Source organism: Meles meles, chromosome 2, assembly GCF_922984935.1.
Source record: "Meles meles chromosome 2, mMelMel3.1 paternal haplotype, whole genome shotgun sequence".
Classification (NCBI taxonomy): Eukaryota; Metazoa; Chordata; class Mammalia; order Carnivora; family Mustelidae; genus Meles; species Meles meles.
In genome coordinates this window covers 70053616-70080238 of record NC_060067.1, presented here as the reverse complement: position 1 = coordinate 70080238, position 26623 = coordinate 70053616, and the positions used below count along the sequence as shown (strand labels likewise).

The following is a 26623-nucleotide window of genomic DNA, read 5'->3' as shown; positions in this document are numbered from 1 at the left end:
TTACTCATGGATTATACTTATTTTTATACTTTATTGGATTGGTTTTGGTAATATATTTTTTTAAAGATTGTATTTATTTATTTGACAGAGATCACAAGTAGGTAGAGAGGCAGGCACAGAGAGAGACAGGAGGAAGTAGGCTCCCCGCTGAGCAGAGAGTCCGATGCGGGGCTTGATCCCAGGATCCTGGGATCATGACCCTAGCTGAAGGCAGAGGCTTAACCCACTGAGCCACCCAGGACCCTGGGATGGAGCTCCGCATGGGGCTCTCTGCTCAGCAGGGAGCCTGCTTCTCCCCTTCCCCTCTCTCTGCCTGCCTCTCTGGCTACTTGTGATCGCTCTCTCTGTCAAATAAATAAATAAAATCTTTAAAAAAAAAAAAGAATTTTTGCATCTATGTTCATAAGAGATTTTGGTCTGTAGTTTTTCTTTCCTGTGATGTCTTTATCTGGTTTTGGTATTAGGTAATGCTGGCCTCATAGAATGGGTTAAGAAGAGTTCCCTCTGCTTCTATTTTTTAAAAAAGATTGTAGTGAATTTGGCATAATTTCTTCTACCTATGTTAAGTAGAATTCACCAATGAGTTCATCAAGGAAGGGCGCTTTCTTCTTGGAGGATTATTAATTATTATTCCAATATCTTTAACACACAGTTCTGTTCAGATGATTCTATTTCACCTTATATGGGTGATGGTAGTTTGTGTCTTTGAAGGCATTGAAAACTTCATTTTATCTAAGTTGTTACCTTTTGGGGCTTAGTGTTGTTCTCAGTGTTTATTTTTTTCCTTCTGCTTACTTTAGGCTTAAATTGATTTTCCTTTTCTAGTTTCCTGAAATTAGACTATTGATTTTGGATCTTGCTTTTCCTCTACTATGTTCACTCGATGTTGTCAGCATGCCTGTAAGCACCACTTTCACAGCATTCCACAAACCTCAACAAGCTGTATTTTTGTTTTCATGTACTTCAAACTCTTTATAAATTTCCTTGGAGACTTCTTCTTTGACCCATGTATTATTTAGAAGAGTTCTGTTTCATGTATTTTGGAATTTTCCAACTACTTTCTGTTTAATTTCTGATCTCTAGTTTAATTCTACTGCAGTATAATAATACAAAGATATGTTTTATGGCCCAGAATATGGTCTGTTTTGGTGAGTGCTCCATGTGACCTTGAAAGAACATATAGTCTGCTGTTGTTGGATGCAGAGGTCGTACTGATTTCCTGCCTGCTGGATCTACCAGATACTGAAAGAAGAGCATGGAAGTCAGCCAACTAGTGGGTTTATCTCTTGCTTCCTCAAGTTCTATCAGTGTTTGCTTCATGTAATTTGATGCTCTATAGTTAGGTCTATACACACTAAAGATGTTATCTCCTTGGAGAAATGACCCTCTGTATCGTTATGTAATGTCCCTTTTTACCCCGATAATGTTCCTTCTTCTGAAGTCTGCTTTGTCTACAACTGGTAACAGTCATTGCAGGTTTCTTTTGATTGGTGTTAGCATAGTATATATTTCTCCTTCTCTTTACTGTTTTCCTCATTATTTTTATTGTGGTAAAATACACCTAACATAAAATTTACTATCTTAACCACTTTTAAGTCTACAGTTCAGTGCTTTAAGTGCATTCATATTGTGTAACCATCACACCATCCATCTCTAGAACTCTTTACATATTCCCAAGCTGAAACTCTAGCCTCATTAAATACTAATTCCCCAGTCCCCTTGTCCGCAGCTCCTGGCACCCATCATTCTACTTTCTGCCTCTGTGATTCTGATTACTCGAAGTACCTCATATAAAGGGAATCATACAGTACTCGTCTTTTTGTGACTGGCTTGTTTCATTTAACATAAAGTCCTCAAGTTTCATCCATTTTGTAGCACGTGTCCAAATTTCTTTCTTTTAAGACTGAATAATATTCTGTTATCTGGATAGACCACATTTTGCTCTCCTTTTATCCATCAATGTACACTTGGGCTGCTTCCACATTTTAACTATTGTGAATAACACTGTTATGAATATGAGTGCACAAACATCTCTTTGAGACCCCGCTTTCAGGTCTTTTGAGTACATACCCAAATGTGGAATTGCTGGGTCATAGGGTAGTTCTATTTTTAATTTTTTGAGGAACTTTCATACTGTTTTCCACAGTGACTGCACCATTTGCTGTTTTCGCCAACAGTGCCCAACGTTCCAATTTCTCCACATTCTCTCCAACACTTGTTATTTCCTAGGTGTTTTTATTGTAGCCATACTAATGGGTATGATGTGGTGCTTTATTGTAGTTCTGGTTTACATTGCCCCAGTGATTCGTAATATTGATCATCCTTTCATGCGAATATTGGCCATCTGTGTATCTTCTTTGGAATGTCTATTATAGTCCTTTGCCCATTTTTTAATCTGGTTATTTGGTTTTTTGTTGTTGAGTTTTAGGGATTCTTTACATAGTCTGCGTATTCACCCTTTACGAGATATATGATTTAAAAATATTTTCTCCCATTCTGTGGGTTCCCCTTTTACCTTTGATGCACAGAAGTTTTGAATTTTCAGAAAGCCCAATTTATCTATTTTCTTTCTTTTGTTCACTGGGTCTTTCTTGCCCCACCCAAGAAACCATTGCCAAACCCAGTGTCAAGAAGCTCTTGCCCTATGTTTTCTTTTAAGAGTTTTATAGTTGTAGGTCTTATAGGTCCTTCATTCGTTTTTAGTTAATTTTTGTAAATGATGTGAGCTAAGGATCCACTTCAATTCTTTTGCACGGATATCCAGTTTTCCCAACACCATTTGTTCAAAAACTAACTTTCCCCCCGCTGAATGATCTCGGAGCCCTTGTTGAAAATCATTTGACCCTTTATGTGAGGGTTTATTTTAAGACTCTCTATTCTATTCCACTGATCTATTTGTCTGTCTTGATGCCAGAATCACATTGTTTTGATTAAGGTAGCTTTGTAACCAGTCTTGAGTTCAGGAAGTATGAGTCCTCCTCTTTGTTCTTCTTTTCCAAGATTGGCTATTCAGGGCCCTTGAGATTCCATACGCATTTTAGGATTTTTTTTTTATTCTGCAAAAACCATTGAGATTTTGATAGGGATTACATTGAATCTCTAGGTCCCTTTGGGTGATACTGATATTGTAACAATATTAAGTCTTCCAATGCATGACTAAGGCCTGTCTTTCTATTTAATTATGCCTTCTTTAATTTATTTCAGCAATGTTTTCTAGCTTTTGTTGTTACAATAATGCTAGCTTTTATAATTGCCCATGTATTTACTTTTATTGAAATCTTTATTTCCTCATGCATCTGTGAGTCCCTTTCTTGTGTCCATCATTTCCACTGAGGACTCCCTTTCACATTTCTTGCAGGGCAGGTCCTGACCAATGCACTCAGCTTCTATTTACCTGGGAATGTCTTCATTTCTCTCTCAATTAATTTTGAACAGGTTTTTTTTTAATTTTAGCATTTTGGTTATGTCAACGCATTGCCTTCTGACCACCAAACAAGATTCCTAATGAGAAATCTGCAGACAGCCTTAGTGAGGATCTCTCATATATGACAAGTCACTTTTCTCGCTGTTTTCAAGGTTTTCTTTGTCTTGGCTTTCAACAGTTTGATTATAATGTGTCTTGGTGTGTGTTGAGCTTCTTGGGTGTTGATATTTATGTATTTCATCAAATTCAGGGAGTTTCCTGCCATTTTTCTTCAAACACCCTCTCTATGTATCCCTCTGACGTGGCAGGGTCTAGCCCACTTCCCTTGGGGCAGATGTTCTGAGTTTCTCTTGTTTTGTCTGTCCCTGCTCTGTAGGTCCCTCTTCTCCCGGGAATGGATAATGCAGCTTCCTCTCAGTCAGGCCCCTTAATTTAGTTGCTGTGAGAACATTTCCCCACTTCTTATCAGCAGCATCTCCAAAACAGTGACTTCAGGCCAGGATTCAAAGCCCATCCCATGCATCCCAGGTGCGGGCCTTAGAGAGGCAAGTCTGGAGCGTTTTCTTGGCCCTGTCCCACCACACACACTTCCCTCCATGTGGTATTGCCCAGAGGTGGGGGGAAAGGGAATGCAGTTCTGTCCAGGAAAGTCACATCTCAGGGGAAGCCAGATTTTTAATTCTCTGCCTGTCGTGTCTCATGACAGCCTCCACTTTCCTCTCCAACTACCCCTGCTTGACTGCTCCCCTTTATAGATACAAATCAGGGCCCAGTCTGCCAAGATCATGGACACATCTCAGGATCCTTCTCCTTCTGCACCTTGTCAAGCCCACCCCCACTCAACAGTCAGAGCCGTACTTTGAAAACTTAGGTCATGTCACTGAGTGGCCTCAGGGACTCCCCTGCAGTCCTCTTCCCCTGCTTCTGTCTCTCCCCACCCCCTGCTCCATCCCAGCTTTTGTCCCCCATAGCCATTGTCCCCTTTTATACCTGCAGGTCCCTCTGCCAAGAACACTGTTTCCACACACCTGTGGCTCCTCTGCAAAGAGATCTCCCCCGCCCTGAGTATCCCTGTTCAAGCCCCACATTCCCTACCTAACCCTGCCTCCTATATTTCCTCTGTATTCCCTACATCTCCTCGTAACAAGCCATATGGTGGTTCATGATGCTCATGTTTTAGATCCCCCTGCCCTCACCTAGAAGTGAATTCTAAGACTCAGGGATTTTTATCTGTTCTGTTGTCTAGCTATCCCAGATCTAAACCAGGTAATAAGTATCATCCAGGAAGTGAACTGCCAAAGCTTAGGGAACACGGACTGTCTGGAAATGCATTGTTTCCGGTTGCTCAGACCACACAAGTATACAGACGTACTTGAAGTGAAAGCTCCACCATGGACGTCCATGTGTAGTTGTTGCTTTGATTTCCTGCTCAGACATCACCTAGTCCAGTTAGAAAACTGTTTCTGATACCTCGTACTATCAGCAACATTTTTAAGAACCCTAATTAATTTGCACAAAGCATGGGGCTCTACTTCATAACCCCTTTTTGTAGAGAGGTAGATCTACATTTCTCTCCAAAGAGACCGAACTTCAGCCAGTCACTAGAGACTGGCACCCAAACTGCTTCCAGTTAAGCCTGGCCCCTGGTCCTTTCTTTCTCTCCTCCTTGTGCTGCAGGAAAGCAGGCACCTGGGAATTAAAGCAGTTCTCCTGCACAGCTTGTCCCCGCCCTCCTCAAACCTCAGCAGCTTTCCAAGGTCCTAACAACCCCTCAGCAGGGCTATAGTCCCTCAAACCAGCCCTCCATCCTCCAGGCAAGAACTACTGACCACCCTTCTTGCAGGCTCCACGCAGGGGCTCCTGTCAATCCCTTCCTGAAAGAGGCTAAGCCGCTTTGGTCAGAGGCAACAGAAGCTACAAGGTAAACATCAGGTTTGGCCAGGGATGTTGGAATTTCTCCCTGATCTACTGCGTCAAACTGACCAGTTTTAGCTGAATGATTCCCACTGCCCAACAGTCCAGATTGCACCAAAAGCTAGATGAAGGACCCCATTGGTGAGGACTCCGGCCTCTCTGACCTTCTAGGCTGTCTGTGTGACCATGGCCTGCTGGCTCAGTGTGAAGACCAGAGTCCTGTCCCCTCCCAGGGCAGGACAGTTTCTGAAGGCCATATAGACAGCACACATGCTCAACTGCTGGCCTCATATTCTTGTCATGTGGACAGGTGAAGACACTCAGAAGTCAAAGCATGTGGGTCAGAAAACAACAAGGAGGGGCTGGCAGGCCTCTCGACCCTGGGCAGTACCAGCTGGCTTTGTCGTGAAGCCCCCACTGTGGTGTTGCTGAACACAGAGTCGGGAAGAGACGCACCAGGGTGCAGATCATCTTTCCACCATAAATAACCCAGGAGCATGGATAACAGTGAACTACAGTGAAATAACAAGGAAACAATGAAGTTGCATACTTATGCCCTTGTCCTAATATAATTTTCTTAATTTTTAAACTCACATCATTTAACTTTAATAATGGCTGGGTTTAATGACTGGCCCTCAAAATTCCTGATGGTTGGACAACCAGTTCTCAGGAGCTCACCACTCAGTAAGAGCTCTGGGACCCGAGGCCGACTACAGTTCACCAGGCCACCTTTCCTGTCTGCCCCCCACACCCCAGGCAACCTGACACCGCCCGCCTGGAGTGTGAGTGTCAGGTTGGGCCTCGCAAGGCCAGCCTTCCCTTCCAGAGGCTTTGCAGGCCTCTGTGTTGTCTGTCCCCAAATGCAATGGGATGCCCCTTATTTCTAAAGTCACCAGGGGACCCCTCACCTTTATCCCAGGTTTCCCATTTTGAAGCATGACTCTGTGAAGGGCAACACCTCAGCACCCAGCTGACCATGGCTCCTGGTCACTCAAGCACCTACGGTTTGGTTCACATCACAAGGGCTGGCACTGGTGTGCTGTGTGCTGAGGACAGCAGACACAGGCTTAAGGTCAGGAAGGGGTAACCACTCCCCAGGGAGAGGTCAAGGTCCAGAAGATGAGATGTGAGTTGTACCCTGAAAGAGGGGACAGGGAAGGGCAGAGGCCCTTGCTGAGCCACACAAGGTCCTAGTAGGACTCAACAAATTTCCTATATTTTAAAGAAGAGATTTCACTTAAGAATCTGAGTTTCTAACTTCTCTTGAAAGACTGAGGCCAGGGGTACCTGAGTAGCAAGCTCTTAGTTTCAGCTCAGGTCTTAATCTCAGGGTCGTGAGTTCAAGCCCCACATCGGGCTCCACATTGGGTGTGGAGTCTGCTTAAGAAAAAAGGAAGGATGGGGCACCTGGGTGGCTCAGCGTGTTGAGTCTCTGCCTTCGCTCAGGTCATGATCTCACAGTCCGAGGATCAAGCCCCGCGTCAGGCTCTCTGCTCGGCGGGGAGCCTGCTTCCCTTCCTTCTCTCTCTCTCTCTGCCTGCCTCTCTGCCTACTTGTGATCTCTCTCTTTCTGTCCAATAAATAAATAAAATATTTTTTAAAAAAAAGAAAAAATGAAGGAAGGAAGAGAGGGAGGGAAGAAGGAAGGAAAGAAGAAAGTATGGAAGGAAGGAAAGAGGAAGGGAAGATTGAGGCCCATCCCCTGACCCTTATGGCTGCTCCCTGAGGGTCCTGGCCTGCTAATCTCTAGCAAGCAACATGGAGGATGTCAGCCAGGGTCAGGGACCTCCTTGGTCTGGAGTCCGGGGCAGGAGGAGGCTGTCCTAGGAATGGGATGAGTAGGAGCAGACTCAGAATGTCCCAGGTTGCAAGGGTGTCTAGGAGGCCCAAAGAACTGGAGATTCAGGAAGAAGCACCCCAGAGTGACGCAGGAGAGGCACTGCATGAAGATGCCCAGATGAAGCCCCAGAACACTCCAGAGCCGGAGCTCAGAAGAGCCTGGCAGGGACGGGGAGGGGGTTGTGCTGACGGGGTGCTCTAAATCCTGACGACACAGGTGCGTGCTGGCATGAAAATTCATCCAGCTGTGTTCCACCTCACTTGCTCACTGTGTGCGCCAGACTCAACTCAGAAAGCTAAAAAGGAAACAGGAAGATAGAGGAGGGGATGAGGCCCCCGGTGAGCCAGGCTCCCTGACTTCAGACCCACTGAGCTCTCCTATTTCCTCAGGGCCAAATGAGAACCTGTTTTGGAGCAAAGACGAGCACGTGATGACTAGTCCCTGGTCTGATGGGAGTAGGGGAGGCTTAGGGTGTGACAAGAGGTGCTCTGCCAGGAGGGAAGGATGGGACGAGGTGGAGGGTCAGGAAGGGTCTTCCTTAGGTGCTGTGCTATGAGGTACAAGGCCTCCTCCTCCCCATTGTCTTCCTCTTGGGGACAGGCTTTGGACACCAAAGTATTCAGGCAGCTCAAAAAGTAGATGTGCTGCCCAGACACACCCCCTCCCTGCGCTCAGCAGGATCATGAGATCCCCAGCTGTCCCAGATAGCTCTACGCAGCTGGCCTCCCCTCATTCTTACCGCTCTGGTGTGTTTTCTGGTCCTAACCAGGGCTTTGTACACAGGGGGAGCTCAGGGAGTATCTGTGAGTTAGACACACAGATGATTAACACATTCATGGCACACTCGTATGCATACTCACACATGGGACTCCTAAAAGCCACACACTCTTCTGACAGCCTGACTCCTGTTCCACCATTCTTCCCAGCATCCTGAGAGAAAAACATCATTATACCCATTTTACAGGTGGGGAGACTGAGGCCTGGAAGTTAGCTGACCTCCCTAAGGTCACAGAGCTGAAGAGAAGCAGACCAGCACCCTTACTCACTAGGTGTGAAGAAAAAGAGTAAAGAGTTCTGTATCCGGGCCATTAGGCAGGGAGGACTGGGGCACAAAGCCAGCAGCTCAAAAGTGAAGGAGACACAGGGCAGAGCATGACTGAACACAGACTTCTGCCCTCCCCTGCTGTGCATGTCCAGACGTCCAAGTGGCATCTGGCTCCAGGACCTGGAATTCAGACTGTCTGCCTTAAAGCTTCACACCTCACAGCCTTCCCTGCAATCAGCAAACACACAGGTGTGAGGTACTCTGCTAACCATGGAAAAGCTCCACCTCATGGAGCTTGTGGCGGAGTGGGGAGACGAGATTGTGCCTCTATGAGGTCAGAGTGAAATAGGGTGTTGTAACGATCAGGTTTGGCAAGTGTTCAGGACAGGCATTCCAAAGATGACTTTGGACTAAGACTCAAAGATGAGGAAGCCCTGGAATGAGTGCTGTGAAGGCAGAGGACAGACCTTGTACAAAGGCCCTGTAGTCAGTCAGAGTGAGTGCTTATGGCACATGGGAGTGCCTTGGAGACCAATGGACAAAGAGGGCAGGGCCAGGCTACCAGGAAATCCTCCACCAATGGAGAGTGGTGACTGGGAAGAGGTCTCCATGAGCCTTGTGCTCTAATGGAGAGCATTAGGATTAAGCTGCCTGCTGGTGAGAGTACTCCAGGGCAAGTGGGGTCTCCAGAGCCCATTCCTGCCTGTGACAGCAAAGGGCGGGCAGCTGCAGAGGGCCTGAGAGGGGCTGGCTGGAGGGGAACCATGCAAAGAAGAATCATGGTGGCAGGAAAGGCTTGGTACCAGGCAACACTTGATACAGGCCAGAAGATACAGGAGGTTGTGAGTGGTGCAGCCTGAAGGCACCTATCTTTGGGCAGTGGCTGAGGAAACTGAGAAACTCGAACCAGGCAGGTGAGGGGAGAGCCTCACGGAGTTCCTCTGAGCTTGGCCAGTAAGCCCGAACAGCAGCCTGGTGTTCAGTTGTGGGTCAATGTCCTGGGAAGGGTCTGGCCAGGGCCTCATGGAGCATGTCAATGAACTATCACTCTCAACTCATTCTGTGGCATGCAAAATGCAATGCATCCGTGCTCTCAAAACCCAGCTTCTCAAGGCTGATTAGGGAAGGCAGGTTGGTCAGAGTTTTGCCTTTAAATTTTAATGCATTCACTCTTTCACTCACTAACCCAGCCTAAGGCCGGCACCAGACAGTGAGTGGCAATGATGCAGCCAAATCTTGGAGGCTTTACCTTCCAAGAGGTTTCAGGGCACCTGGGTCAAGGAGCAGGTAGTCGTGTGCGTGGATGAAACCATGGGCGATGGGACTCTGTGGAGATGCTATCGGGAGGGTACCATCACCAGTGTCCCTGTGGTCAGATGCATGCGTACATGTGTGTTGGGTGTCACACAGGTGTTGGGGGTGTGTATGGTCACAGGCTCACAGCTGTGTCCCCAGCTGCTGCTGTGGTCACATAGGGGTGTGTGTGTGTGTGTGTGACTATAGGCCCAAAGGTATCCCCCCCTCGTGTGTTGCTGTGGTCACACATGTGGGGAGAAGGGGTGGCCACAGGCTCACAGGTGTGTCCCCCCAGCTACTACAGTGGGGGGACACACCCAGATGTGTGTGTGTGTGTGTGTGTGTGTGGCCACAGACTCACAGGTGTCCCCCCCCCCAGGTGCTGCTGTGGTCATATAGGTGTGGATGGTGAGGAGTGGCCACAAGCTCACAGGTGTGCCTCCCCCAGCTGCTACTGTAGTCACCCAGGTGTGGAGGGCCGCAGGTTCACAGGCGTTCCCCCCCCAGTTGCTGCCGTTGTCACCCAGGTGTGTGTGTGTGTGGCCACAGGCTCACAGCTGTGCCCCCCCCCCACCGCAGGTGCTGCTGTGGTCAGCTAACAAGGTGTTTGAGGAACTGACAGACATCGAGAGGCAATTCCACAAGGCCTTCTACACCGTGCGTGCGTATCTGAACTGTGACCGGTACTCAGTGGGCCTCCTGGACATGACCAAGGAGAAGGTAAGGCCTCAGTTCTCCACGGGACTCCTGGCCAGCCTTGTCCTGCTCCTGTGAGGACTCACTAACTCTGTCCCTTCTCTTCTCTGCTCAGGAATTCTTTGACGTGTGGCCTGTGCTAATGGGAGAAGCCCAGCCATACTCAGGCCCACGCACACCCGACGGCCGTGTGAGTCATGGTGGAGGGGGACAGACCAAGCCCATGTGCCTCGGTTTCCCTGGCTCCAACTACAACTCCAGAGTGGGGAAGGGGCCTGTGCCAACCTGACCAAGGGTGGGAGAGGGAGGGCTACAGAGAGGATGTGGGGCTGTGGGGACAGATGGTTGTGGGCCAGCTGGTTACCTGACTGCTCAGGAGGGCAGTCTCTGAGTGCTTGTCTGCTGTCCCCAGTGACTCCAGCCCATGTTCTGGGGCCAGGTTGGGGTGGGTGCAGATCTCCTGAGAGGGTTATCAGCCCAGTGAGAATGACCAGCATCTGTCCTCCTGCTGCCCCACCCTTAAATCACTGGAGCACCTCCCATGTGGAACCATGTATACGTGTGTGTGCACATGTGGGTGCACACCTGTGTGCATGGGCATGAGAAAGGCAGTGTGAAAAGGGCATGGGAGCAGGGGCAGATACCTCTGTCACTATTGTACACCCAATCTGGCACACACTACCACGCCTGGCCATGCTTCAGTCTGCCCACCAGTCACATGGGGCTGATAACTGGGCCTTCCTCACAGGATTGTGAGCCAAGTGTGTAGAAGAGTCCCTGTTCATGGCTCGGCTGTGACCATGACTTGCCACAGTTGAGTGTTTTTGTGTCTGTATATGTGTGTACTGGCCTGGGCGGGTTGTGTGCATACATTTGAAGGAGTCCTGGACCCAATTTGTGTGTGGGCTTCGTGGAACACAGACAGAATGAGGACAAATGCAAACCAAATGTGAATTGTGTGTCCCATGAGTGTCAGTGATGGTCTGTGTGTGTGTGTACATAAAGTGCACGTGAGATTGTGTGTAACTGTGTGGGTGCAGGTGTGCACGTCCATGTGTGCACGTGAGGTTGTGTGTAACTGTGTGGGTGTACATGTACATGTCCATGTTTGCATGTGAGGTGGCATGTCACTGTGGGTGTGAGCGCATGTGCGCGTGTCCATGTGTTATGTGAGGTTGTGTGTAACTATGTGGGTGCATGTGTGCACATCCATGTGTACATGTGAGGTTGTGTGTAAGCGTGTGGACACGTGTGGCATCCAAAATGTGTGCATGTGAGGTGTGTAATTGTGGGTACATGATTGCATGTCCATGTGTGGTTGTGTATAATTGTGTGGGCACATGTGTGCAAATCCACGTATGCCTTGAGGTTGTGTGTAACTCTGGGGGTGTGGTGTGTGCTCTGTGTGCAAATGCACGTCCAGTACGACACCTGGGTAGCTCCTCTCACCCTCAGGGAGGTTCCCACAGGGGAGCTGTCCCAGGGAGCCCTTCACGACTGCTGTGGTCCATTTTGCAGGAAATCGTCTTCTACAAAGTCATCGACTATATCCTCCATGGCAAGGAAGACATCAAGGTCATCCCGTAAGTGCCAGGGTCTTAGGAGAAGCATCACCTGAAGGCAGAGCACCCTCAGACCCAGGCCGGGTGGGCTTTGGAGATTTGTCACAGTGGCTCAGCAGCCTCAGGCTGGTCCCTCACACAGGGCTACTCCTTATACTGGAGGGCGAGGCAGAATGGGATGGGGAGGGAGGCACCATGGACATCCAGAGTGGACTTCCAGAGGCCCAGGTGAGCTATCCAGGTGGTCCTGCCAGAAGTAACTGATCTTTGAGTCCCTCAGGGTCTCATCTTAGCTCATCCAGAACCCCACCCATGCAGGTGGAGCCCCCAGAAGGCACCCCATAGGGCAGGTAGGAGGGGATGCCCACTCCAGGGAAGCACAGCTAGGCTGAGGGCAGGTTAGGGCTCCAAACTGGAGACACTGGGGACAGGAGCTGGCCATTCTTCGCTCTATAGCTGCATGGCCATGTGACCCATAAGCCTGTCAGAACCCCATCCTGCAAGTTCCACCGAGGGACTGGGATCCAGGCGCTAAGCCTGCAGGACGGGTAACTGACACTGAGCTCCAGGGGCTGGACTGAAGAGTGGGGCCCCCAGTGGGGAAAGGGCTCCTCCAGGGTGAGGGGTCTCAGCGTAGGCAGAGGAAGGATAAAACAGTACAGACACCCCCGAACCACACCCCTGGCCTCCTCTTATTCCCCCTGAGTCCACAACCTGCTAGCCTTCCCATCCCACCCAGAGCTCAGAAAAGGGAATCAACATTAACACACACACACTCTGCTAAAATCTACATGCACATCTAATAACCCACCCACCGTCTGACCCTCTGCTCTCTCCCCCAGCACACCCCCAGCTGATCACTGGGCCCTGGCCAGTGGTCTTCCAACCTACGTGGCAGAAAGTGGCTTTGTGAGTCTGCTGAGGCCCTGCCCTTGCCTGGCGCCCCGGCCCTTCCTGCCAGCCTGTGCACCCCTGCCAGCTCCCAGCTGCCCTGCCTCACCTACGTAGAGCTCATCGGGCTGGATAGTCGTCTTTAGAACCCTATCGTACATTGGGCTGCTTCAGGTGAAATTGTTTTCCTGATCCTCTTCCAGATTTGTAACATTATGAATGCCCCCGCCGACGAAATGTTCAAATTTCAGGTATCTATTCATTTATTAGAGAAAGTATGCCTATTTAGGGAAGAACATATTGTGGCTCAGAAACAATGAACCAAATTAGTTTTTGCTCCTTAAGAAGCAACCTCACAATCTCGGGGGCTAACTGCAGCAGACACACACTTCCAGGCACAGGTCTGTGAGTAGGCAGGCTTTTCAAGTCTGCCCCTTGGGTCCTCCTCTGGGGACATGACCAGAGCAGGCTCTTTTCTGGAGGAGGCCAAGAGTCAAGTGGTTTCCAAGACTCTTCCAGGAACTGGCCACTGCCCACCTTTCACTGGCCAGGTGTCAGTGGAATGTGACATGGGAACAGCAGCATATTTTGTGGGGCCGAGAAGACTGGAATGCAATAATTCAACAATTATTATCAACATTAAGATCATGGCGGCAAAGACAATCGAGCGTGGGAGCCTTCTAAGACAGGGGATCCTGGGGGCCCGCAGAGGATTCATACCATGCCCGCAGAATTCATACCATGAAGCCGCCCTGGGGGGGGCATAGAGCCCCAGTTCTGTCTAGCGGGAGAAGTCACAACACAAACCCAGGGACATAGAGCTCTCACACATGGGGGGAGTTAGCAGACAGGAGGAGCAACCCAGTCACCACAGTTTGAGGGCAGAAGACATGAGATGGGTGCTTGCTGGGTGACAGGCCTGAGTCAGGGCCAGACCCAGAGGAGCGGGCATCTCTGGACACCTCTCCCTGCAGGAAGGTCCTCTGGACGACTCGGGGTGGGTCATCAAGAATGTCCTCTCCATGCCCATCGTCAACAAAAAGGAGGAGATTGTGGGGGTTGCAACATTCTACAACAGGAAAGACGGGAAGCCTTTTGACGAGCAGGATGAAGTCCTCATGGAGGTAAACACGTGTCACAGGGGCAGCTCATGGAGGGACGCCTGTGTGATGGCATGGGACCCAGCCGTGTGGAGACCCTTCCTATCACCTGCTTTGGCAGGCATGAGGCCCGAGGAGAGTGGGACCAGAGGAGCTGTGAGGGCCCTGGAGAATGCTTGAAAGCACTCAGGGCACTGGGGCGGCACTCTACGTGCCAGGACACAGGGTGGTGACACAGCTGCCGTGTCCGCAGTCCCTCACGCAGTTCCTGGGCTGGTCGGTGCTGAACACAGACACCTACGACAAGATGAACAAGCTGGAGAACCGCAAGGACATCGCCCAGGACATGGTTCTGTACCACGTGAGATGTGACAAGGATGAAATCCAGCTGATCCTGGTACCATTCCTGTCGGGCCCTGGTCCCCTTTCCTGCCCAGGGGGGAGGCAGGGCATCCCTGCGGTCGGGGCATATCCCGTGGTCAGAGGGCCAGGCTAGCCCTGGAGTCCTACGTGCTCTGCACAACCAGGGCCAGTCCCTCCCCTGCGTCCTCAGCTGCGAGCAGAGATTGGTCAGACTGTGTGAGGACTCCCCCTGTTGTCCATGTGGAGAGCTTAGAACAGTGCCAGAGGCAAGGAGGGACACACAGGAAATGGGAACCACTGTCACTTCTCTCCGAAGCTAGAAGCTCCAGCTGGGACTCCTGTCTTGTGCCTGATGTCACCTTGTCCCACACTCATGAGGGGTGTAGGCAACGCTGTCACCCTGTCCCATACTTATGAGGGGTATAGCTGACACTCACTCTGTCTCAACACAGCTGTCTTCTCTCTTAGCCAACAAGGGAACGCCTGGGGAAGGAGCCTGCCGACTGTGAGGAGGATGAGCTGGGGACAATCCTGGTCAGAATCTGACTCCCACCCCTCAGGTGGAGACTGGAGGGGCCTGAGGGTCGGAGAAGACTTCCTTATTCCTAGGAGACCTGAGCATGTCACCTGATGTTTGCTGCTGTCTGCATGTCTCTATGCCTGGGTCCGTGTGTGTGTGTGTGTGTGTGTGTGTGTGTGTGTGTGAGAGAGAGAGAGAGAGAGAGAGATCTCCTAATGTGCCTGTCTTTGCACCTGTTTCCCCGACAACACCTCTGTTCTCATGGTGGGGCCTGTGAGTGGCCAGCCACCGGCCAGAGCAGCTGGAAGGGCAGATGTCACCACAAACCTGGGACATCTGAGGCTGCGCAAAGGATCCTGGGAGGGGAAGAGAAAAGCCTGCCTCCCTCAGCCCCACAATCTCTCCCACAGAAGGAGATGTTGCCAGGGCCCACCAAGTTCGACATCTATGAGTTCCACTTCTCTGATCTGGAGTGCACAGAGCTGGAGCTGGTCAAATGTGGCATCCAGATGTACTACGAGCTGGGCGTGGTCCGAAAGTTCCAGATCCCTCAGGAGGTGGGCATGGAGGCCATGGAAAGGAGTCCAGATCCACTGGGACGTGGGGGGTTGTGGCGAGGGTCCCAGATCCACTGGGATATGGGGGGTTGTGGCAAAGGGTCCCAGATCCACTGGGATATGGGGGGTTGTGGCAAAGGGTCCCAGATCCACTGGGAGACAGAATTCGGACATGGTTGAGGGGTCCCAAATCCCCGAAGAGGTGGGAGAGATGTGGTCAGAAGTCTTAGGTCCTATAGAGAGTTTGGGGAAAGCCATGTTCATTACAGAAATTGTGCCTAGCATAAATGACTGAATGGATGTATCAACGGTTAGATGGGTGGAGGGAATGTTTGGTAAATGGTTGTTCCAAACAATTTGACCATTAAGTGCATCATTAGGCAATAGTGGGATTTGGGCATGGGATGTAGAGGAAACAGGAGCCCATGAGCTACAGAAAGCAAAGGCCATCTGCACAGTTTGAAGGTAGAGAACCCCTCAAAGGTCATCCCAGGGTGGAGGGGTGGCCCTTCCAGCTCTGCTCTGAGTCCTGCTGCTTTCTGATAGTTTCCTGACCGCTGTCCTGCCTCCACCTTCACACCTCAGGGAGTGTCTGCTTCCCCACCATGCAAGTGAGGGAACCGTCCCTCCTCGTGCCTCCCCTGAGAAAAGGTGCAGCACGCTGGCATTTTCAAAAGAAATTTTACTACATACTAAAGGAAAACGCAGAAGCAAAAAGCAGAGAAATGATTACTAGAATTTTTTAAAATTTCAGAATGATTTTCTGGCACCAAAAATCACAGCGGTTGAGTAAGAGGCCCCTTTGGCCTGCATCCTGTTGTCCAGGGGTAACTGCCCTGTAGGAGAAAGCTCACATGCCCAGGGCCTGCCCCTTCATCTCTGGACCCTTAGCCTCCATTTTATTTCTCCAATGTCCATGCCATGAGCCCACACATGGGCCATTCAAACACCACTCCTGAAACAGACCTTTTCTTCTAAAACATTCCATACCCCTGGCCTGGGGTCTCCCAATTTGGGGCTGGGCAATAGGTTGGAGGCCCCCTGCAAGCTGGAGCTCTTCTTAGCTTTGACACCTGTCCCCTCCTGGCGCCCCCCCCTCAGGCTGCCCGCCACCCCTCATCTACCCCACAGATGTCCCACCCAGGAGAGTGGTCAGGGGCCAGCACCGAATGGCTGGGACAGGAAGGACTCTCACACCAGGCTGTTGGGGGGACTCCCGCACCGTGCTCAGAGCCCATGCTCCTCTGATTCCCCTTAGGTCCTGGTGCGGTTTCTGTTTTCCGTGAGCAAAGGTTACCGGAGGATCACCTACCACAACTGGCGCCACGGCTTCAACGTGGCCCAGACCATGTTCACGCTACTCATGGTGCGTGTCCAGCATGGGCATGACAGGGGCCGCCCTTGCCCCCATCCCATTGGGTCAGGCCTGTGAGGGGCAGGCGCTGGAGGGGGGTGCTCCTCTGCGAGCAAGGTGGGGGCCTTCGCAGGCAGAGGAAAGGAGGAGGTGGGGTGCACCTCCCACCCCAGGAGTGCAGGAGGGCCCCTGGGTTGAGGCAGGCAGCAGCATGAGGCCCTGACTCCTCCCCACCCTGCCTGCACCCAGTCCCCCGCAGCAGGGAGAAGAGGGGAGGGGAGGGGAGGGCAGAGCGGGGCAGGGCGGGGGAGGCCACTGGAGCTGCGCAGCTGTAGGGCCCTGTACCCTCAGACTGGGAAGCTGAAGAGTTACTACACGGACCTGGAGGCCTTCGCCATGGTGACCGCGGGCCTGTGCCACGACATCGACCACCGCGGCACCAACAACTTGTACCAGATGAAGTAGGCAGCATGCTGGGCGCCCGGGGTGCTCTGGGGGAGCATGTGTCCAGTGGCCCAGGGAGGGGCTGGCCCGGAGCTCACTGAGGGTTGGGGGTTCCCCTTCCCTGGCAGCAGGGAACTGCAGGGGCGCCCAGAGGCCACAACCAGCCTCTGTGGGGGCTTCTGGCCAAACTGATTCTAACAAAACCTCTGTAACAGATCCCAGAACCCCTTAGCCAAGCTCCATGGCTCCTCGATTTTGGAAAGGCATCACCTGGAGTTTGGGAAGTTCCTGCTCTCCGAGGAGGTTCGTGTCCCATTCCTCACTCAGAATTTCTCCGTATTTATGCCTGACCGTCACCTGCACCCCTGGCCCTCCCTGGCCCAGCGCCCACGATTCCACAGGGCCTTCTGTCCAGGGGCTAGAGGAGGGTTGGCAGTGATGGGTGGGGTTTGAACGTGGAAATGCACCCACCGCAGGGTGAGGTAAGCTCAGGTGTCTGGCAGTGGTGGGTCTGGTGCAGGTCTGGTACCCAGGATCTGCGACCTGAGGGTAGGGTCAGATAGATGGTTCCTGGGAGGGGAGGGGACAGACTGGGAACCCTAACCCTTCCTGCAGTCCCTGAACATCTACCAGAACCTGAACCGGCGGCAGCACGAGCACGTGATCCATCTCATGGACATAGCCATCATCGCCACGGACTTGGCACTCTATTTCAAGTGGGTGCAGCTGCCCTGTGGGAGGCAGGATGAGAACCTAGGGGGTCGTGGGGGTGGTAGGGTAGGGACCTGGAGCTCCTAGAACACCCTTGCCAGCACAGTGGCCCCACAAGGCCTAAGCTGTCTACCTCAGTTTCTCTCCTAGAAGGGTGGTGGGGTTAGGATCAAGAAGGAGAGGGGTGTCCTGCATAGGGTGAGTCAGTGGGGGTCGACTGTCTCTCTCTGTTCTTGGTGCTCAGGAAGAGGACGATGTTCCAGAAGATTGTGGATGAGTCTAAGAACTATGAGGACAGGAAGAGCTGGGTGGAGTACCTGTCCCTGGAGACGACCCGGAAGGAGATAGTCATGTGAGCTGTGGGGGCAGCAGGAGACGTCTCCATGCTGGCTAACCCTCACGTTTCCCCCCCTCCCCAAAGGAGAAGTCCCCAGGCCCCTGAATAATACACAAGAACAGCTCTTCTCTAAACAGCTTTGATGAAGCATCAAAATGAAGCCTCTTACTTGTTCCTCGTTTTCAGGGGAGACAGTACAGGATTGGGGTCAGACAGTCCATTTCCTTAGTTTGTGCATTTGGCAATAATTCTTATTCATGAACCTTCACTGATGCATCTACAAAGTGGAGATTCAGAACTATGGTCCTCCTCCAGGCCCGTCCCAGAGATCCAACAAGGAAATGTGTAAATCATGGGCACTGGGAGCTGCACAGTGAAGACATGTTGGTTTTAGTTTATGGAGGCAAGGGGAGGGGGAGGTGACGAATGAGGGTTAGGGTTGGAGTGGGTGTGTGTACAGTAGGAGGTCTACTAATGGAAGGAGTGCCCAGAGGCGGAGGCGGAAGGGAGGGAGGGAGGGAGGGAGGCCAGCCTGGGCACACCTGGAGCTTCATCTGCCTGCAGGGCCATGATGATGACCGCATGTGACCTGTCTGCCATCACCAAGCCATGGGAAGTCCAGAGCAAGGTCAGAATTCAGGCAGAGCCCCAGCCTCTTGTCATTGCCTCTTGCAATTGCATCTAGGGGAAGCCCGAGAGGGGGGACAGAACCTCTGTTTGCAAGTAGCACTGAGGGCTGCCCCCCCTGCTCTGGGGCTGGACTCACGGCCGCCATGTGGGCACACACCAACATGCTCACTGGGCGGTAGGCCCAGCCTGAGGACTGAGGATCCCAGAGGGCCTGAGGCAAAGAAGACTGAGGACCCTTTGTCAGTTTCTGACAAAGCGTTGAACTCCACAAGATCACTGCCTTTTATGTACCCCCTGCCCACCAGGTTGCTCTGCTGGTGGCGGCTGAGTTCTGGGAACAGGGTGACTTGGAAAGGACAGTTCTGGATCAGCAGCCCATTGTGAGTGTTACTTCCAGAATCTTCTAACCCCACTGTGGTCTTTGGGAACCTCAGGTCTTGCTTGGTGCAAACAGGGAACCCCTGGGGATCTGAGGTGCTGGGACCTCAGTCTCACTTTGTGGGGTCAGTCATGTGACATGAGCTGAGTATAAATTAGGTGGCTCAGGATCTGGGTAAAGTAGTAGAAAAAAATAGGGTTTCGGTAAAACTGTGATGCCCATGCAGAAATGGAAAGTCATTGTCAAAAGTGGTCAAGGCAGGACATGGCCCATCACCCAGGGCCTCAACGGCCCAGGCAGCTCCACAGTGAGCCTCAGCCAGGCTGAGAGCTGCTCCAGGAAGGCCTTCAAGTGGGGAGAGTGCAGTGCCAGAAAAGTCCAGTGGCAGGAGTCCAGGTGCCCTCACCGTGATAGATGGATGATGCTGAGATCTTTGGGTCAGCAATGTGGGGCTAGGAATATGCTGCTAGACTACAGTGGAACCTGCATAGTATCCAAGGGGATGAGGACAGCATAGCATTGTCCAACAGAAGTTGGAAGAGATGGAAAGAGGGTTTGTCTTACAAGTCAATTCCAGTCAGTGGAGCTGCCTGATCGTGGGGTGAAGAAGGCTTTGGGGCCAGAGACAGGCTGCAGGAAAGGGTGTCCTAACCAACCAGCCAAGTTGCTTGGGGACCAGGCAGGCCTCTAGTTCCTGTGTGGCTCACCCTTGCTACATGGAGCTCCAGACAGTAGGTAGCTATGAAGGACAGACTAGCAGGGGACAGCCCAGGGGGTCTGGAGTATGTGGACACCAAGGATAGCCGTCCAAGGGCCTCTGGATTTCGCCCTGCAGGGCTCTCAAACCAGGTCTTCAGTTAGCACCATGGATAGCTCCCAAGAAAGTGAGAGGAAGGGGCTCCAGGGAACTGAAACTGGGATCATCATGGTGGACTCATGGTAGAACTACCAGATGACTCAGAGAAGGGGAGGGGCATTCTGACTGTCCCCCTATAAGAGCCAGCATCTATCAAGGCAGGCTAAGCCCCAAGACCAGAGGCTCCACTCATTCCATGAAAACTGCTTCATCTGTGTCTCTGTGGACATGTTGATCTGAGCCGGGTGGGGCTGAGTGAGACCTGCAGGCTCAGAAGAGGTCTTTCTGCTCCCCCCACCAGCCAATGATGGACCGGAACAAGGCAGCCGAGCTCCCCAAATTACAGGTTGGCTTCATCGACTTTGTGTGCACATTTGTGTACAAGGTGAGCAGGATGGTGTGGGGCCTGGCTGGGTTCACAAGAATGGGGGGACTGGTGTGGGTTCACATGATGGCCTGGCCTGCCATAGCCCCTATCGCCTCATCCTTGCACTTAAAATCTGAAATCCTCAGTGTCATCCCAAGGAGTCCCTTCCCACCTTCCCCTCACCAGTTCCTCAGAAGCTCTTCATGTTTTCCCACAAGTCTCCACTCTCCGGGAGATCCTCCTCTCACCATAAGTTCTCACCTCTCATGTCCCTTCCCCAGACCCCATCTAGCCACCCCCAATCGTGGCCTGCAGCGTATCTGTGGGTGCATCTGTTCAGTACCTATGAACCCAGGAGGACAGCAATGGGTCCACCTCTCCCAGCTGGGAATGCCTCACCCAGCAAACACATGTTGCACTTGTGTGACCGGGGAACACTGTGCCAAGGACATGTGCTGTGACCTCACAGCCCAGAGGACTCCCAGAGGTCAGGGAGTGTGTTGGGGGGGTCTGACTGCAGAACCCCTCCCAAGTGATGCCTGACATGTCCATGGGCTCCATTCCATCTGGTCCTGGGGGCTGTGAGGAGGAGGTTGTCTGCTTCTGAGTGAAGTCAGCCCTACTTGGGCCAGTCCACGCCGCACCACAGCACCTGGGCTTCCCCTTACTGAAAGCTCAGCTCCCTTTGGTGCCGCCTCAGCAGGACTCTAAGTGCTGCAAAGGAAGGCAGGATCAGGATGAACATCCCAGTCCTGAAAGTCACAGGTCACAGCCCCACCGCAGCACTCCCCTCCCACTGCCTTCCCCAAGTCCATCCACACACTCCATGCCCGTGTGTGTGTGTGTGTGTGTGTGTGTGTGTGTGTGTGTGATGTGTGTAGAAGAGCCCAGAGAAGGGGCTGCTGCAAGACCAGCATGTCTGCTCGAGTCTTCCCACCCCCTCTGCCAAAGGACTCCCCTTCTGCCATTGATATTCTCTATTCCTGGGGTCCTCGCCCCACTAAGACCGCCTGTGCCCTTCCAATCCTCTCTTCTCCGTTTCCAGGGCTTTGCTGGGAAAGTGACATCTCAATGGCCTTCCCTTCTCCCTCAGACAGGTCCCCTCCCAAGTTCTCCTCTTGGGTGAGCAGAGCAGGGTGGTGGGGGACAGGCTGGTGCCATCAAGGGCCAAGACATGGGGAGGTCACCTGCCCCAGCGGCTTAGGAACACTCAGGAGGTGTGACCCAACTACTTGATTCCCTGTCTTCCTGTCCAGGAGTTTTCCCGTTTCCATGAAGAGATCCTGCCCATGTTTGACCGACTGCAGAACAACAGGAAAGAGTGGAAGGCCCTGGCTGACGAGTATGAAGCCAAAGTCAAGGCCCTGGAAGAGCAGAAGCAGCAACAGGAGGAAAAGACAACAGCCAAGAAAGGTCTGGGCTACAGGGCGGGTGTTTGGTTAGTTCCCACATGGAAGTGTGTGAAGGGACGAGGTTAAACAAGAAGGGCAGGTGGCAGATGGCGCTGGGGCTGGTGTGCTCAGGCTCCTCCCTGCAGAGGGAGCCATCCCTCAGGATTGGGCCTGACTGCAGGATCTCCTTGTTCCTTGCCAGGGACTCTCATTTTCTCTAAAGAAGTAACTATTTGAATGTTATTTCCTTTATAAAGGGAGGAAAGCCCAGGTGAAACATTGGGAACTCTCAACAGCTATTTCTTCCAGGCAGCAGTTCCCTCCTAATTAACTTAGGAAAATTTACCTCCACTTCCAACTACCCTCAGACATGAAAACAGAAGACCTAAGGGCGCACATCTGACTCCAGCTCAGGTCATGATCTCTGGGTCCCGGCTGGAGCCTCCCCAGTGGGCTCCGCACTCAGCGGGGAGCCTGCTTGCTCCTCTGCGCCTCCCTTTGCTTGTGCGCACACGCGCATACTCTCAAATGAATAAAATCTTTAAAAAAAAAAAAAAAAGACCTAAAAAAGACAACACGGGAGCTAAGAGTCAAGCGTACATGACATCTCCCCCTGTACTGTGTCAGAGCCTTTCCTTCCCTACTCAACCCCACCCTGCCTGCTGTTTTGGTAATGTGGCTCACGCGGCTTCATCATAAGGAGTTACCACGGGGCCTAGACAGAATCCCTGACATTGTTGCCTTGGTATTTGCCTGTGCGTGGCCACTGTGGCCCTGGGACTTTTGCTATTTCCTGCCTGCGGGAAGAAACCCATTTCAAGTTTTGGGGGCTGTGGGGGCGCCGGAATGAAAGTGTCATGAGAGCTAAGAAAGGCTAAGCCCGGACTAGGCTAATCGGCTCAGGCTGCCCACAGGTCCCACACTCTGCTCTCCCTCTCTGGGGGCTGGCAGAGGACACAGGGCAGGAGAGGCAGGGCCAGCACACAGTCCTCACCCTCCTCTCTCTTGCAGCAGGCACAGAGATTTGCAACGGTGGCCCAGCACCCAAGTCTTCGACCTGCTGCATCCTGTGAGCTAGTCCATGGGTTCTAATGGTACCCAATCCGTTCACCCACTGGGACCCCACCTCCAACCATTTGCTACAGGAGGTTAGGAAGCCCAAGAAAATGACCATTTTTGGTATTTTTAATTTTTTTAAGATTTATGTTTTTATATTGGGGCACCTGGGTGGCTCAGTGGATTAAGCCTCTGCCTTCGGCTCAGGTCATGATCTCAGTGTCCTGGGACTGCTCAGCAGGGAGCCTGCCTCCCCCTTTCTCTCTGCCTGCCTCTGCCTACTTGTGATGTCAAATAAATGAAATCTTTGAAAAAAAAAAAAAAGATTTTTGGGGGCACCTGGGTGGCTCAGTGGGTTAAGCCTCTGCCTTCGGCTCAGGTCATGATCTCAGCATCATGGGATCGAGCCCAACATTAGGCTCTCTGCTCAGCAGGAAGCCTGCTTTCCCCTCTCTCTCTGCCTGCCTCTCTACCTCTTGTGACCCCTCTCTCTCTCTGTTAAATAAAAAAAATCTTTTAAAAAAAAGTATTTTTTTTATAAAGTCAACTATAAATACACTTTAGCATCCTTTACACTCATCCATCTTTTAGGTATACAGCAATACCACGGACAGACATTTGGAAAGGGTCTGTGACCTGCGTGTCTGAAAGCACTGGGGGGGGGGGGGGTCCACAGGCACACATGTAATGTGTATATGGGTAGACAAGATACACAGATGTTGTTACCTATATGGTTCCGGGGCAAATAGGGCCAGAAATTTAGAATTTAAAAAAAAAAAAATTTGCCCTTTTCTTTAATACAGCAGCAATTGTGGTGGAGGGCACATCAAGTCTAACCCATGAGAAAGTTCTGCCACAAAGGTCAAGGCCATGAGTGACCTGAGCAAAACACCTGAAACAGCCCTCTGCACTGAGGTCAAGGGGGCACCCTCCCACAGCTGGGGTCTGCCCAAGTTCTACACTAGTGAGGTTTCCCTTAGTGTTTGTGCACCAGCAGAGCCAGACCCAAACGCATGACTCCAATGTGAAATGGGTACTACTTACCTGGTAGAAGTTAAGGACTTTTCAGGTCCTGACCGCATGAGCTCCAAATCATTCATTCCCAACACTGGACACCTTACCCCACAGTAAACTCCTCTCAGCTGCCTGATTAGACGGACTGTGGAAAAGCCAGTTCGGGTGCCACGCAAGCCCACCCCGAGGCCCTGAGCTCCTGGGCGGGAAGGAGAGGGGGGACACCCACCCCCGCCAACAGCCATGCAGTCACAGCAAGGAGACAATTTCCATCTCAGCAGGGACACCCAATGACAGTCCATGATTAGGGCACCAGCCAACAACTCCAGAAGGAACTGAGCTGGGCTCACTCAGCCTTCAACTTAACTAAAACCAAGGCTTTCAAGTGCTTATCCACTGCTTCTCATCCACCCCCCACCCCATTTGCAAAAGAATTCTTTTTACCAACGAAATTTGTGCCAGGCCTGTGGCTGGGAAGTGGCCCCATTCCAACACGAGGAGTCAGAGGGGCAGAACCTGGCCGTCAGTTCAGCAAGAGCCCAAGGCCCCTGCAGAGCTTTATGCAGCACCCCAGCCTGGTCCTCAAAAGGTCACAGGCCTTCCTTAGGGTCAAGGGGAGGGTTCCCGACAAGGGGAGAGAGATCCAGGTCCCATCAGTAAGGGCATCAGGCCACCTCCCACCCCACATTTGTACTGTCCATCAAAGGGTCTGAGCCAGAGCTCACTGAAGACCAAGCAGCAGCCGCAACACCCACGCTGCCTGTGTCTGGGATAAACTGCTCCCTTTGGGGCTCCCCTGTCAGACACCTCAGAGAACAGGTGATGGGAATTTCTGTGTTCCCTCCCCGTTTGTGCACTGCACCCTGGGTCTGTGAAGGTCAGTTCTTCTGAAACTCACTCCCCAGCCCACCCCACCCCCAACATAAACGGAGCACAAAGCACAACTGCCGAGCTTGAATCCGGAAACCAGACAACTGGCAACAGTACAGGAGAGCATCAAACAACACAGAAAGCTTTATTCATCCACACCGTTCCAGAGAAAGGCAGGCTCACTTTAGTATGCTGTCATCTTGGGCTGAAAGGTTCAAAGGAAAATATTAATGTTATTACACACTCAAGCGATCCAAAAGGACCACTTCGCACGTTCAGTGCTCAACAAGCCAGGATCTGGCTACAGTGGAAGCCCAGCCGTGTGCTGCCTCAACTCTTGTCCCTGCACGCTCTGACTGCAGTCTGCCATGGCAGTCAGTGGGGGACGATGCCTGGTTCCAGTTCTATGGGCCTCCGAGGGTGGCACATTCCCAAACAACTCCCCTCCAATGCCCAGAGAACTGGGCCTCGCCCAAGGCAAGGTGTCACCATGTCCCCCCACATCCACAGCCCTGCTGCATCTCTCCCTCCCCCAGAGGACCCGCTGGCCAGGGCTGGGAGAAAGGAAGCAGCTCCTACCCCTACTGCAGGGCTCGCCTGAAGCAGCACCTGTATGTGTCTAAAGCCCGGGCAAAGGACCAAGCTTTGAGATACACTCAGTGCAGTACCTTCTGCCAGTTCTCTCTCAATCCGTTTCCGTTCATCCTCCTTCTTTTTCTCCTCAGCGGCTATCCTCCTCTCCTCTTCTGCCCGAGGTTTCAGATAACCTGTGTAAGGAAAGCGTGAATATTGGGAGGTACTTTCAGTGTCTTCACAGAAACCCGTTAAAGGAATTTAGTGCCCTGTGAATGCCTGACCCGTGTGCTTCCCACTCCTCTCTCCTGGCGTGGGTCAAGGCCTGACTAGAGCTCAGCAGAGTGCATAACCAGGAGGGCAACTGCAGGGGCCGTGCCACCTTACCAGACCTTCTCTGCTCAGCAATCTGGGCCACCAGAGGCTACTCGCATCTGACCACAACACTCCTCCAGCACTCACCTGGCACCCCAGTTTTCAACAAGAACTAGCTGTTTTCCAGCTCCCCGAGGTACCCAACATAAGAATGCACTATGGGTCCTGACCCCCTGCGCTAATCGCAAAGCGACCTACACACCTGCCTCGGCAGTGCTCCGTGGTCAAACTCGCTCGGGTTCCTGGGGCTAGTGCCTCCCAACCCTGCCCCCTTTCTTGCCCTTCGCTGGGGTTTAGGAAACCGCTCTGGAGAGCCCCCCCCCACTCCCCACCCCCCGGCTGTGAGAAGCCCCAGGGTTTCCCCTGCCGTCCGCCGAGATAGCGGCATGGCCAGCCGCGGTCACTCACTGTAGCGCTTGGCTCCGTACGCCACGCCGAGAAACAGGGCGGAGTAGCGGCCCAGCTGGGGAGAGAAGTCGGTCAAAGGCGGGGCCGGGACGCAGGGCGCGGGTCCCGGCGGCGCGGGTCCCGGGGGTGGGGTTCCCATCCCGCGGGGTCGGGGCGCAGGACGGAAGTCCCTGGAGCGCGGGGACGGGGGGGTGCAGGGCGCGGGTCCCGGGGAGGGGGTTCCCAGCCCGCGGGGTCGGAGGCGCAGGGCGGGGGCCCCGGGAGTGTAGGGACCCGGAGGGGGGTAGTCGTGATGCTGGTTCCAAGCCCAAGAGATCGGGGGGCAGGGAGAAAGTCCCGGGAGCGCGGGTGCCGGGGGTGGGGTTCCCAGCTCGCGGGGACCGGGGGCGCGGGGAGTGGGGGTGTCGCACCCGCGGTGGCGCGCGTCCCGGGTTCCTTGGGGTCGCGCACATGGAGCCGAGCACCCGGCGACGGCCACAAACCCTGACTCACCTTGATGAGCGGGGAGACTTGCACCGGCGGCACCATCTTGTCCGTAACCTTCACGCCGGAAGCACAATCCGCGGAGGACGCTGCAAGGCCTGGAAAGCTGCGGAAGCATAAAAGCTTACAAGGACAAACGCATGCGCCGTCAGGGATGACCAGGACAT

At 52.5% G+C, this 26623-nt stretch overlaps 2 protein-coding genes across 2 annotated transcripts in view; one reads left to right on the top strand and one right to left on the bottom strand.

The window, feature by feature from the left end:
- PDE6B (phosphodiesterase 6B) overlaps positions 1 to 22827 on the top strand; it is a 33215-nt gene extending 10388 nt beyond the window's left edge. The window contains exons 4-22 of the mRNA XM_045996885.1: positions 10099 to 10239; positions 10331 to 10405; positions 11734 to 11798; positions 12620 to 12686; positions 12872 to 12919; positions 13643 to 13792; positions 14022 to 14165; positions 14600 to 14665; positions 15062 to 15208; positions 16467 to 16574; positions 16914 to 17023; positions 17222 to 17309; positions 17622 to 17722; positions 17962 to 18069; positions 18619 to 18682; positions 18990 to 19064; positions 20221 to 20304; positions 21543 to 21699; positions 22689 to 22827. Coding sequence (XP_045852841.1) covers positions 10099 to 10239; positions 10331 to 10405; positions 11734 to 11798; positions 12620 to 12686; positions 12872 to 12919; positions 13643 to 13792; positions 14022 to 14165; positions 14600 to 14665; positions 15062 to 15208; positions 16467 to 16574; positions 16914 to 17023; positions 17222 to 17309; positions 17622 to 17722; positions 17962 to 18069; positions 18619 to 18682; positions 18990 to 19064; positions 20221 to 20304; positions 21543 to 21699; positions 22689 to 22750 — 1860 coding nt within the window. The 3' untranslated portion in view covers positions 22751 to 22827. The remainder of the gene's footprint in view (positions 1 to 10098; positions 10240 to 10330; positions 10406 to 11733; positions 11799 to 12619; positions 12687 to 12871; positions 12920 to 13642; positions 13793 to 14021; positions 14166 to 14599; positions 14666 to 15061; positions 15209 to 16466; positions 16575 to 16913; positions 17024 to 17221; positions 17310 to 17621; positions 17723 to 17961; positions 18070 to 18618; positions 18683 to 18989; positions 19065 to 20220; positions 20305 to 21542; positions 21700 to 22688) is intronic.
- Positions 22828 to 24738: 1911 nt separating this feature from the next.
- On the bottom strand, positions 24739 to 26619 carry ATP5ME (ATP synthase membrane subunit e). The gene is made up of 4 exons (XM_045996884.1): positions 26466 to 26619; positions 25974 to 26028; positions 25286 to 25384; positions 24739 to 24822 (listed from the first exon to the last, which is right to left on the bottom strand). The coding sequence occupies exons 1-4, from the start codon at positions 26499 to 26501 to the stop codon at positions 24797 to 24799; spliced, it is 216 nt and encodes a 71-aa protein (XP_045852840.1). The 5' UTR covers positions 26502 to 26619; the 3' UTR covers positions 24739 to 24796.
- Positions 26620 to 26623: the final 4 nt, after the last annotated feature.